Source organism: Amphiprion ocellaris, chromosome 17, assembly GCF_022539595.1.
Source record: "Amphiprion ocellaris isolate individual 3 ecotype Okinawa chromosome 17, ASM2253959v1, whole genome shotgun sequence".
NCBI classification, from domain to species: Eukaryota; Metazoa; Chordata; class Actinopteri; family Pomacentridae; genus Amphiprion; species Amphiprion ocellaris.
Window position 1 is genome coordinate 17,384,803 of NC_072782.1, and position 12,246 is coordinate 17,397,048.

General features: G+C 39.1%; 1 protein-coding gene across 1 annotated transcript in view; it reads left to right on the plus strand.

Moving 5' to 3' along the window:
- Positions 1 to 12,246, plus strand: part of LOC111566186 (netrin receptor UNC5D) — a 195,974-nt gene that overhangs the window by 177,243 nt on the left and 6,485 nt on the right. Inside the window, exons 15-17 of the mRNA XM_023266654.3 lie at positions 5,493 to 5,642; positions 7,852 to 8,016; positions 8,288 to 8,466. Of these exons, the coding sequence (XP_023122422.2) occupies positions 5,493 to 5,642; positions 7,852 to 8,016; positions 8,288 to 8,466 (494 nt within the window). The remainder of the gene's footprint in view (positions 1 to 5,492; positions 5,643 to 7,851; positions 8,017 to 8,287; positions 8,467 to 12,246) is intronic.

The following is a 12,246-nucleotide window of genomic DNA, read 5'->3' on the forward strand; positions in this document are numbered from 1 at the left end:
AAAGCTAGAATTTCATGTGAACAAAGAGAACTTAGATATAGGTGCCAAGCACCAATTCACTCAACCTCTGCATCAGTCAGATATGGTATTTTGTTCATTTGTCTGCCTGTTGTTGATTTTTTATTTGTGCTTCACATGACAAATATTTGCTCTGTGAGCTTGAAGCAGGAATCGATCAGGGTAAAGGCAACCTGCATGCCTTGCGTTGCCCTACTTTCCTAAACTTTGCTTCAAATTCAAGATACATAAAATGTTCATTAAACAAGCTTGCAAGTACAGTGCATACCAACACAGTCATGCATACAGTGCCCTTCAAATATTAACAGTTACGCAAAACATTGTGTTTCTTGGTAATGTTTGCTCCTGTCCATTTTTTCTCACTGTGAGCTAATTTTTCACAATAATATAAAGTCATGTGCTTCTAATGAAACAGCACAACCATGGCTACAAATAGAGAAAGTGCCCAAGTGCCCATTGGTGTTGCCAACAGTGTAGAACAAATTATGGCCCTACATACTATAATTTGACATTTGGTGGGGATAAAATTGTTTGTAGCCAATCTAAATGATTAAATGGTTAAAAGGGCAATTTTTTAATTATTGACCACTGAAAATGGAAAAAATAGCAAAAATTATAAACTAGGTACCAGAGAGTTCCTGTAAGTGTTTATATATTAATTTAATCATATTTCTTCCGAAATGTAAAGTTTCTGGTTGACAGATCATCACATTTTGTGTCCTCTACAGGAGTGGAATTTGATGTTTGGCAAGTATGACAAGTCAGGGTTGCACTTTTTTCCAAAACTGAGGAAATTTTGTCAGTGACCTCACCAAATTTCAGCGCTCTGGGAGTTATATTTCTGCAGATAGTGAATCCTTAAAATGGCTTCCCAGGTAAGATGTTTGTTGAGGGTGAAAACATAAACACGTCCCAGCCCGAAAACATAAACACAGCCCAAATATCATATATGATTTAATTTTTTATCCCAAACAACATATTAAAAAAAATGATACAGCAGCCTATTCATTAAATTCCCTCTGAATTGACACAAACTGACCTTATGAATATTTTATTTTTATATTTTTAATGTATTTCCCACCTGTACTTGTCTCCTACCTGTGCTGTGTATACACAGTTCAACCTCAGTTCAGTTTAGTCAAAAAGTCCCTGAATTTTTGTCACGTATCTGTTGGTCACACTTATTTCAGTCCGGTCTTTGCAGATGCATTGAGGATGCAGATTTTTTTAGTTTTTGGTGGAATCTGGTGAAACCAAACAATTTCTTTTTGACAAAATTTTAAATGGGATGTAGAATAAAGTGCTTTTGAAGGGAAAAATTGATTAAGCTTCCATTTAGTTACAATTTGAGACAGAACTGTTCATCAGACATGATTAGAAAGACTGTTCTCAGGATTTTTTCAGTGTTTCTCATTTCTGGCTTTGATAAATGGTATGAACATGCCTTTCAAGCCCACCAGTGGTTTTGGGGTTCAGAGGATTAAGAATTTGAATTTGAGACAAAACACAACAATGAGGGAAAAAGGTGCAGGCTTGTGTTTATATCTTGTTTAAGGTTGTTTGTTTTGTAATTTTAGGCAAAGAGCCATTTTAGTCCCTGTTTCTCAGATGTGCAAAAATTGATAAATGACTGACAGGTGTTACTCACTGCCCAGGTGTTTCCTTTTACATAGTTGTTCACACATAAAAGGGAAGCGGGTGTCTAACCTGCATTTCAGTCTGTCTTTTGAGATTGCATTTGAAGCCAGGAGGCTTACACTGACGTGAACACCAGAGAACTGACTATGACAGAAAACCAGCTCATCTGTAAAAAGAGAAAACAAAATAAAAATCCTGGAGAACCATTCCTGTGATATGTCAAGTGTGGAAAGTTCTTAAGAAAAATGAAACCACTGGTGGACTTCAGGTTGCTCGCAGAAACAGAAAAAAGAAACTGCAGCTGATGACAGAAAAATCCGTAGAGCTGTGAAGAAGAGTCCCAACACAACAGACACTGACATCAGCACCAGTCTAGAGGGTGCAGATATGAAAGTGTCACAATCTGCAGTTTGTAGAGGACTTTGAAAGCAGCATTATAGAGGCTATACTGCACGATGGATGCTTCTTATCAGCAGCAAGAATCCAAAGCCAACAGAATATGGCAAAAATATAAAGGCCAGCCGCAAGGATTCAGACCAAAAATAACCCTTAACAATGTGATGGAAAGACCAAAGTGTGAAGAAAGGCATGAGATAATCTCCCTCATCAGTGAAACATAGAGGAGGACATGTATTGCAGATATTCATAATTCAATTCTCCCCAGTCAAAAGGACACTACAGATAATGTCCTTCTTCTGAGGACAAATGATGTCACTTTTACTATAACCATATATGGAATTTCTTATTACAGATATGTTCAGTTCATGTGCAGATATCCACAATTCACACTGCGGATGTCTGCAGCTGATTTATGAGAGGTTTTAATTCCACTTTCAAATCTCTACCATTTAATCCTGATTAGTCATAATTCCAGTTCAAAATATTACTAATTCCTCTCAATTCAAGATGTTCACATTATCCCCTTTATATATTTAAAATTTACTTTGAAGTGGTCAAAACTATTTTGTAGATTTTGAACTGGAATTCTGCCGATTAAAAATGTAGTTACAGATATCTTGAATTAGAGTTTTGACTCGGTGAAAATACTGATATCTATAACGATGTCAGAAGCTATGGCAAGTAGAGGGCAGAGGTAGCTTGCTTAGTAACTTACTGTGGCACTGCAATAACAACCGTATATGACAAATGCTTTTACTGCCATGTCAGAGGATCCTTCTACTTTATTCAACCGCAAGTCTCTAATGAACACAGCTCATGTTCTGTACAAACTCCTTGCCGATACGCTCTTCCTTTTGTTCCAACATTTACTACTGGTCTTATCCACCAGCCCAACCGCCACCGCTTCTGCTAACACCGTCCATGTGTTTTGTTGGACTAGTATCTAATAGGAACCCTCGAATGAGCAGCATAACAATTCGGTCATAATGCCATTTGAAATATCTGCAATTATTATTCTGACTGTAACTTCGATTACTCATAATGGCAATATCTGGAATACTTTAAGATATATATATGCAGATAAACATAAAATGTCACTTGTACCATGACAAATGCAAACAACGTAAATCTCCTTTTGACACCATGAAAGTCATGTCAATCTAATACCACCTTTAAGCGGGAATGAGCGTGTGATTGCTAGTAGATACATCCGTCCTCAAATTCCTCTACAAGTCTGGTAGCTAGGTTGTTATATCAACTAGGTGTGCTGGAGTGTGTAACGTAGCAGTGCGTGCCCTTTAGCAGCTTTGAACCAGTTTAAACCAGTATAAAGACAGTGCTTTGTCCCATCTTTATAACAATTAAAGCGTGAGAAAACTGGTGGTCCGAACCAACTGAGGGTTCGTCGGCTGGTTCTTCAGTGTGAGTCTGGTAGCTGCCAGGTCGCTGGTTGTGCAGGAGTGTATAACGTTAATGGTTGCGCTAAGTGGCTAGCCCTTTAACAGCTAACCTATCTGACTTAACATCACCAAATCACTCCCGTGATAAGCCAGGGAAGTTTTACACTTAAGCGCAAGGACTGTACCTAACGTTAGACTCGACTATCGTGTGTTTAGAAATGTTCCAGACATAAATTTATTTCTTCAGAACCAATACAGCCACTTATTTTATCGTTCCTCTCTGCTTCCCGCCTGTTCCGTGGCTCACTGTTCCTCTTCCAAATGACACCGTACCTGATTGACCTTGCTAACAAACAGTAGTCATCTGCCCTTTCTCTTTTCACCGTTCTCATTCTGCCCAGCTACCATACCTCTTCTTCTGTTAATAAGCATCTGCAATCAGGTGGAGCGCCTGCTCAAGTTTTTAAAAATATTATGTCATAATTATTACTCCCTTATCACATCAAGACGAAATTTGAAAAAGCACTATTTTTTCAAAAACAAATTAATACTGCTGTCACACCACGGTCATGACCAGTTTGGAGATGCGGTTAACACTGAAAACTCATACTGTTAAGTTATCTTGACTTTTTGAAATTTCCATTTCACTGAACTCACTTAAAACCTTGAGTTGGCACACCAATAACTCATTAAATTAAGTTGAAATTTCACAACTCATTATGTTAATTAGAAGTAAATGATAGAAAGAAATGATGATAACTTATTGAGCTTATCACTTTTTACAGTGTAACCTGAATTCCAGATAGTTGTACTATTAAACGTTGAAACAGTTTTCCATATGGGCATTTATGGCTGCTTCTGGAACAGTCCCACTCATCTTTACAGAGGCCATAGATGATGGCAGCTGCAGGATGAATTCCTGTGTGGACAGACAAATTTTGTTTGTCTGGTTATGTGTAAAGCATTTCCTGAAGTCTCACTGGCTTAGCCTTTTTCCTGCAACAAGACAACGACCCCAGAACACTCCCTGTGAAAGCAAAGCTTATATCAGTGACAACTTAGACCAGCCAAGTCGGTCACCAGATTTAAACCCTGTTGAGCATTTTAGCAGCTGAAAAGGAGACTGAAGACAGAGAGCCCCGTAACAAACATCAGCTGAAGGCAGTTGCTTTGAAGGCCTGAAAAAACATTTCCAAAGAAGATACTAAACTTTTACTTCTGTCAGTGGATCATATTGATGCTGTCATCGCCTCAAAGGGCTGTGTCTTCCAGACTTTATCACTTCGATTTTCCTTCACACTCATCTATCAGCTTTAACATCTGAAAAAATGGGGACTGCACAATATCACTACTTACTTTTATAGTGTAGGACACTGTATATAATGGCTTTTGTCTATATCATTGTGAGATTTTGTCTATGTTTTGTGGGTGCATTGTGGATTTTTTAGGACCCCATCACTGTGGCTGTAGTTTGAAAACCTAAAAATGGTTGCCGTGTCTCACCAAATGTGCAAGAAGAATCTAGCCGATAAGAATCAAGGCTTTCACAGTGCACAAGGTGACCAACAGCCCAAGAAAAACAATCACTGAAAACTTCTTGTGATCACTTTTGTGTGTGTTTTGTCTCTTTTTGACATTACATCTGCAGATTGTTTTGTCCCAGAGTTTATAATCAAAAACAAAAATATGTATTAAGGAAAACGATTATGGAGCTGAAAGCATTTGGTGTTTAATTAATCAACTAACTGTTTCAGATGTTTTCAATTTCTTTGATTCTTTCCTGATTAATTTCACTATTCATCCTAACAAATGCATTTTAATGAGTCCGATTTGTCTTCGAGGATACACATTTAGTCTCAACTTGTGAATTATTAATCAACTGAAACATTTTCTTCCACATGAAAAACTGCATGCTATACTTGAATCCTTTCTTGATACACTGTGTCTGTCAACCATATAAACTATCGACCTTTTCTCTGTGCTTTTCTAACCCCTGCCCCACCTCCGGAATACACAACCCACTCCTTTCCTTATCAGGAGGTGGCAGTGGGCGAGCGCAGCAGGGGCGGACGGCTGCTGGAGGAGCCTAAAATTATGCTGTTTCGGGGGAACACTTTCAGCCTCCAGGTGTCCATCCAGGACGTCCCACAGTTACTCTGGAGCATCAAGCCTTTCACCACCTGCCAGGTAGGCGGTTTCTGTGAGTTTCTGACATCTTGGGTAAAGGAATTTAACGCAGCAAGCGTGTTTACTGTATGTGCATCTCGATTTAAATCGAGCCCCGCTCTGTCACAGTCATGGACCTGGAAAGAAGCTGTGCGCCTTCATCTTCTCAGCTTCCATCACTCCTCCATTAGTCTCCCTGCTTTTTTTTTCTCTTTAACTTGGTCACATCAAAGTCAAAGGACAGCAGCAAGGGCACAGCAGGAGATCACTAAGGCTAGCTATCTCACCCTCACACACACACACCCTTAGAAAATTAATTATGACTGCCAGGCAAGCATACACACACACATATCATAGTTATCTTCCTAGGGGTCTACATGCTGCATGTTCTGCTCTACCCTGTGATGTGTATCCCACCAGTGGCATCCTATTAGTGGAATTAGCCCGCCATAATGCCTCCAGAATACCAACAAGGATTTCTTAGAGAGGAAAGAAACCGTATGTGAGAATCCTACAGGGAACATGACTATAGGCTTTCATTCAGACGCTACTCTCACCTAAAGGAGGCTTTTATAAGTAGCTGTCCTCCTGTCTGATGGATCTGAAGAGAGGATGATTCATCTGTAAAACAGTGTGTTTGACCTGTTCTCACTGCACTGCTGTCTGGGTCACACAGTAGTTACTAATGGAAGTTGAAAGAGGCCTTTTAGATTGCATTCACTCCAAGGCGCTGTTACTTTTGGTTTTTCACAGAAAACATTCGTGGGAAATGTTGTGCAAAGTGGGTAAATTGAGGCATCTCTGCCCTAATTTCATAATCACATTACAGTTCCTGATCTAACACACTGGTATTTATAAGCTTCATAGAAGGTGTATTAAAAATGTAAAATGAAAGATAACAAGACAACAAACTGGTAAATATGACTATAAAATACTGAGTTTAACCTCCTGAAATCTAAGCAGTTTCTGGCATTTTTCTGCTCCTGTCACATTTTTATTTACTGTAAGACTCGTTTTTCGCTGCAATATAAAATCCTGCATCTCTATGGAAACAACCATGGCTAGAATTGGAGAGAACACAAATATGTCTTCTATGACCACAGGTGTAACCAATACTTGAAAAAAAAATGTAACTCTGCATTACTATAGACATTTTACTACTTACTTTTTACATTTTTTACATATTTGTCTCCTACTGGCTCTCTGTAAACAATTAGCTATGAAATGTTAAAATAACTTGCTATATGGGCATTTATGGCTCATTGTCTAACTGTCCCACTCATCTTTACTGATTCTACACAAGATGGCAGCAGCAGGATGAATTCCTGAGAGAACAGATAAACTTTGTTGGTTTGGTTATGTGCAAAGCACTTTCTCAAATCTCATTGGCCAAACCTTTATCCTGCAACAAGACAATGACCCCCAAAACACTCCCAGTGAAAGCAAAGCTTTTATCAGTGACAACTTAGATCAGCCAAGTCAGTCACCAGATTCCCTGTGTAAACACAGCCTGCAGTTCAGCTCAGTTCAGCCAAATAGTCCCTGAATTTTTGTTACATGAGCCAGTCATGCTTACACAAGGAGCCAAGGAGCACAAAACTGTTAGTTTTATACAAAATCTGGTAAGAGCAAAGAGTTTATTTTTTAGCATTTTTAAATGAAGCATGTAGAATGAAGTGATTTTGTTAAAATCTGACATTTTTACACTTAGATTTGGGTACGAATGGAATAGCACATCACAGATGAGTAGTTCAAGGACCATCAGAAAGTAGAAATTCAATTTTTTCAATAATTTTTAATATACCTCTATTGGTTTTGAGGGTTTAGAGGGTTAATGCTGTGGACTGTGTGACTATTCCTGCTACTGTTGTGAACTTATATTTGTAATATTTTTCAAGCTAACTACAGCATATAATACTATTCATGCTGTAGGATGTAATGTAAAAGAGATCGAGCTCTTACAGATACTTAACAGGATCCATTTTCATCCCAAGGGCTCTTACACCTGCTGCTCTGAAGTGGGTAAACTTCTTGATTAGGTAACCACATTGATTGGCTTAAGAGGCCACTCAGTCAGTCTTAATTTATCATGTAAACAACAAAGTGGGTGGCAAAGCAGGATTCAAATAACAAATGTCAGCAGGGATTAAATGAGTGTGTTGTCTCCTAGTCCTAATCCTTTCATCATTATGTTCATCCTGTCCGCCCTCTGCGTGTCCTCGCCCGACAGGAGTTCTCCTTTTCTCAGGTGTGGGCCAGTAACCAGCGTCCTCTGCAGTGTGCCTTCTCTTTGGAGCGATACAGCCACTCCTCGTCTCAGCTCTCCTGCAAGATCAGCATCCGACAGGTCACAGGCGAGGAGCAGATACTCCAGGTCTATACGTCTGTGGTGGAGGTGAGCAGCACTCCTAGAAGGCGACAGTGTGCTCACTGTGTGGGCAGTCATGCGGCCTGTTAATAGGTTCTTTTATTACACTGAATAACTCTTGATTTGATTTAAGAGCTTGCTTAATGAGCCTCTCAGGGAGCTTTTCATGTATAGATTGCAAATTGTCTTGATAAGTCCTTGTCCTTGTCTTCATGTTGAGGTGGGGAGAATTTCAGCTGCAGTATCAAGATCACCCTAAGACACCCCTGTCTTTCTGTTTTTTTTTTCTTGCTGCTAGAATGAAAAGGGACCGGTTCCCTTTTTCACCCAGTCGGACTGTACCATCACCTCTCAGACAGGGTCAAGGGCCTTTAAAATCCCCCTGTCCATCCGTCAGCGGATCAGCGCCACCTTTGACACCGCTAACGCCAATGGGAAAGACTGGCAGCTCTTGGCTCAGAAGCTCCACATAGACAGGTCTGAGTTATAACACTCTGAAACCTACATGTCATTCTCATTCTTTAGTTCCCATTTACATACTGCTGAGTCATCTTTGAATCAGTGAGCTGGTGTGCTTTGTTTTAGGTGATAATGACTCCAGAGCAAACATGCCGTATGTTTTCTCCATAATGTAAACACTGTTGCCACTTTGAATGCTATTTTTAATCTGGAATTTAGGCACCGTGTCAGCCACGATCTGCCATCACCAACCAGCCTACGGTAGCTGATTCTATTATAGATCTAAAAATCACATGCGCAGAGAGCGAGAGCCAGACGAGTGAGATGTAAGGGGCAGCTTTAGCACGGTAACTGGAGAGAAGCGATGCCGTGTTTTGCAGAAATCTGAAGGAAAGTCTATGACTGCTGACGGGCCTGCCTGTGGCAAGAAAACGTGTTCATGTTAGCACTTCTCATTAGCAGCATCTCTGCATGTGCTCCTTCCTCCAGCCTCTGCTAACCTCTGTGGAGGTTGTTCCAGGTCAGCCTCTGCGTAGGCTGTGGAGGATTTTAGTTGTTTGGTGATGGGGAGATTTGTATTTGTGCTTCAGAAGAGAAGTCAGTATTCAAACGCTTATAACCATGAAGACTCTCAGATCTGTGCATTTAGCTCAATCAAGCACTTGAGGAAGAAAGCACAGAATGTGAGTATACTCTCTGCCTTTCCAATTGGAGGAACATGAGAGGAAAAAGTTAACTAAGAAACTATGACGGAAACTATGTGATTAAGGAATTTCGCTCCGACCGAGTCTGAAAACAAACATCTGTGACTGAGAAATGGGAAAGGATTTCAGAGCTTTTTCATCCCAGCCGAACACACCAAGAAGCATGTAATGGAAATATCTCTACTTCGTTAAGCTGATTTTTGTAATTATTTCTCTGAGTGTGTGGGAACATCATCATACAGAGGAGGGAAAGTGGCTTAGAAAGGGAACAGAAGGCAACAAAGGAAATCCCATTGTAAAGAAACAGTGCACTCTGTTGGATCGGTGTTATTACAACAGCAGGGGAAGGAAATCAGTGGAAATGAAATTTTATTTGTTTTCAATAAACCAGAGCACAAACTATAACTAAGCTTTACTGTTCAGCTGGTATTTTCAACCTTGGGGACAAACCAATTTAATTGATGTTTGCAGATTTTTATTTGTCCGATCAAGTGATTTTATTTTAAAACAATAAATTTAATAAATCAGTTATCATTTTTGGAATTCTTGAAATAATTGTGCTTTTTTAAAAAAGTCCTCCTGCCGCAAAAACATGTTTTGCTTATTGTCACTTCATTGGAAGTTTGACCTTCACTGTGCAGAATGATGTATGAGCAGAGTTTCCACATTCACCTGCTGGAGGGGAACATGTCTCTGCTCTCACCCTGAATCTGGGGTTTAACACCAGCACATGCAAGCTTAAATTTGTGACAGCGCACCTACTTTGAAGGTGTGATGTGGAAACTTGAAGCCTCCCACATACTTGCTGTGAAGTACAAACAGCAGTTTAACTTGCAGATTCATAGTCTCTGGATTTTTTTTTTTTCTTGATGCCAAAGCGTAGATACATTTAAGATGTTGATTGAACTTTAAAGTACGCCTTAAATATTCAGGAATTACTATATCATTTGAATTGGGTTTTGTAAGAACAATGAGCCTTTGTCCAGTGGAGTCGGGGCTCACGGATCGGATTGACTGCAGTTGAAATACTGATGATTTCTTCGGTATAAAGTAGTTTGAGTTAAAATTGTACACATTGTGTTCTTTTATTGAGTAACAACAGTTCCAAATTTTCTGAAAGTTGTTAAAGTTGTATTACAAATTCTATTCTATTCACCTCCTGTGTATTGGTGGCATTTCAGAGTCAGATATCTTCAAATTTAATCTTATCAGACAGATTCCACTTGACAGAAACCAGAGAATTCTCAGTTTTGTTCAGTTTTATTCGTATGCTCTCTGTAACTTTTGGTTATTTATGTGAAACAACATGTTCAATGTTAACCTGAAGCAGTGTGAAGTAAAACACAAACACAAATACAGTATTTAAGCCTACATTCAAATATACTGCTGAGGCAGACCATTTTATATAACTATCATTAAACACTGACGTTACTGCCATACATAAAAATAGACGTATTTTTGACCCAGCTGAGCTATCTCCAGTAACTTAAAGGCTGAGATTAATACATTTCTGTTTCCAAAGGCTGACTGTCTGTTGCTTCATGTTTTATTCACTCAAATGGTTACATCAGTTCATCGCAGTAATACCACAATTCAGTTCAAGCAGCAAAACTGAAAATGTTCCATCCACTTTATACGTTTGATAAAATTGTCCAGAGGAAACAATATTTTCTGAAAATAAAAATGTATCAACAGATTCATCCTGAGCTCAACTTAATAATTTCGCTGAAACTATGAGTCTGTGCAGCAGCTGTTTGTAGAAAAGCAGTTAGCTTGATAAGGAAATGTACAGTCACAATAGCATGTCAAAGAATAGTCACCTGCTGTGCCAAGCACGTAAATCGCACACAGCCCGTCTCTCAGTTTGGAGATCGTATCGATCCTGCTGATGTTTGATGCTACAGCTGTTTGATAAAGTCAGAGAAAAGAAGGCAAAAGTCTGCATTTGTTTGTTCAGCATGACACAGTGTCTGAAAGCACATTTCAAGAGTTGTGTGTGAGTTGGTCATGCTGTGAGCTCCAGCAGGGTGCGTTTTGCATATCAGAGGTAGAGTTCAGCTGCAACCTAGTTTTATCCATGGTAAAATATCCTCTATCTATAGTACAAAATAAAGGAAACTACTCAAAAATTAACTGAGAAAGGCTTAAAGGGGCAACTTACAAATACTACAAATGAAGTTCAGTTTATACATCACAAGAATCCACTGCTCAGCGAGGGAAAACAGCTGGTTTCAACCTGAATCTTAGTTTTAATCCTCTGAAATCCAAGCAGTTTCTGGGCGTTTTTTACGTCACATTTTTACTCACTGTGGGCTAATTTTTTACTGCAAAATAAAGTCCTGCGCCTCTATGGAAACAGCAAAACCATGGCTAGAAGTAGAGGAAACTCAAAAATTTCTTTTCTGCCGTATGACAGTTACAATGCCATAAACTGTCAAAAAAAAAGTTTCTTCAATTATTTATTTTATTAAAAATGTTGACATAAACAGCATTTTTCCAGATGTCTCCAGGTGTCACCAAAACTGGGAAAAAATGGTGACTCTACATACTAAAGATAGTTTACAACATACACTTTTCATTTGTTTCCCTACACAGCCTGCAGTTCAGCCCATGTTGAACTGAAAAGTCTCAGAATTTTTGTCATTGACTGTTGGTTGCAGCTGAGTCACTAATGGCTTCACGGTTGTGTCGGGGAAACCAAACTTTTATCTTTTAAACAGAATATATTTTGAGCGCACAATTAGTTATTGATTAATTTTAGAATGCGGCATATAGAATGAAATGATTTTGATGAAATATCCCGTTTTAGGTCAGATTTGGTTAATTTTCCAGATGAAACCGCATGTCTCAGATGAGTACTTCTAAATCTGATTACTCTTTGAGTTTTTACAGTCCGATAAATGGTGTGATTTTGGTGATTTTTAAAAGGTAACGTGCCGTTCAAAGTTGTTATGAGGTTAAATAGAGATCCTGTGTTACACACCAAGCTAGTGGTGTAGAGCTTGACAGACATGGGCACTGAAAAGGCAGAGAAGGTCTAATAAGAGATAACACCATTACAAAGTCCACATTTCCATTCCAAGGACTGAAGTCA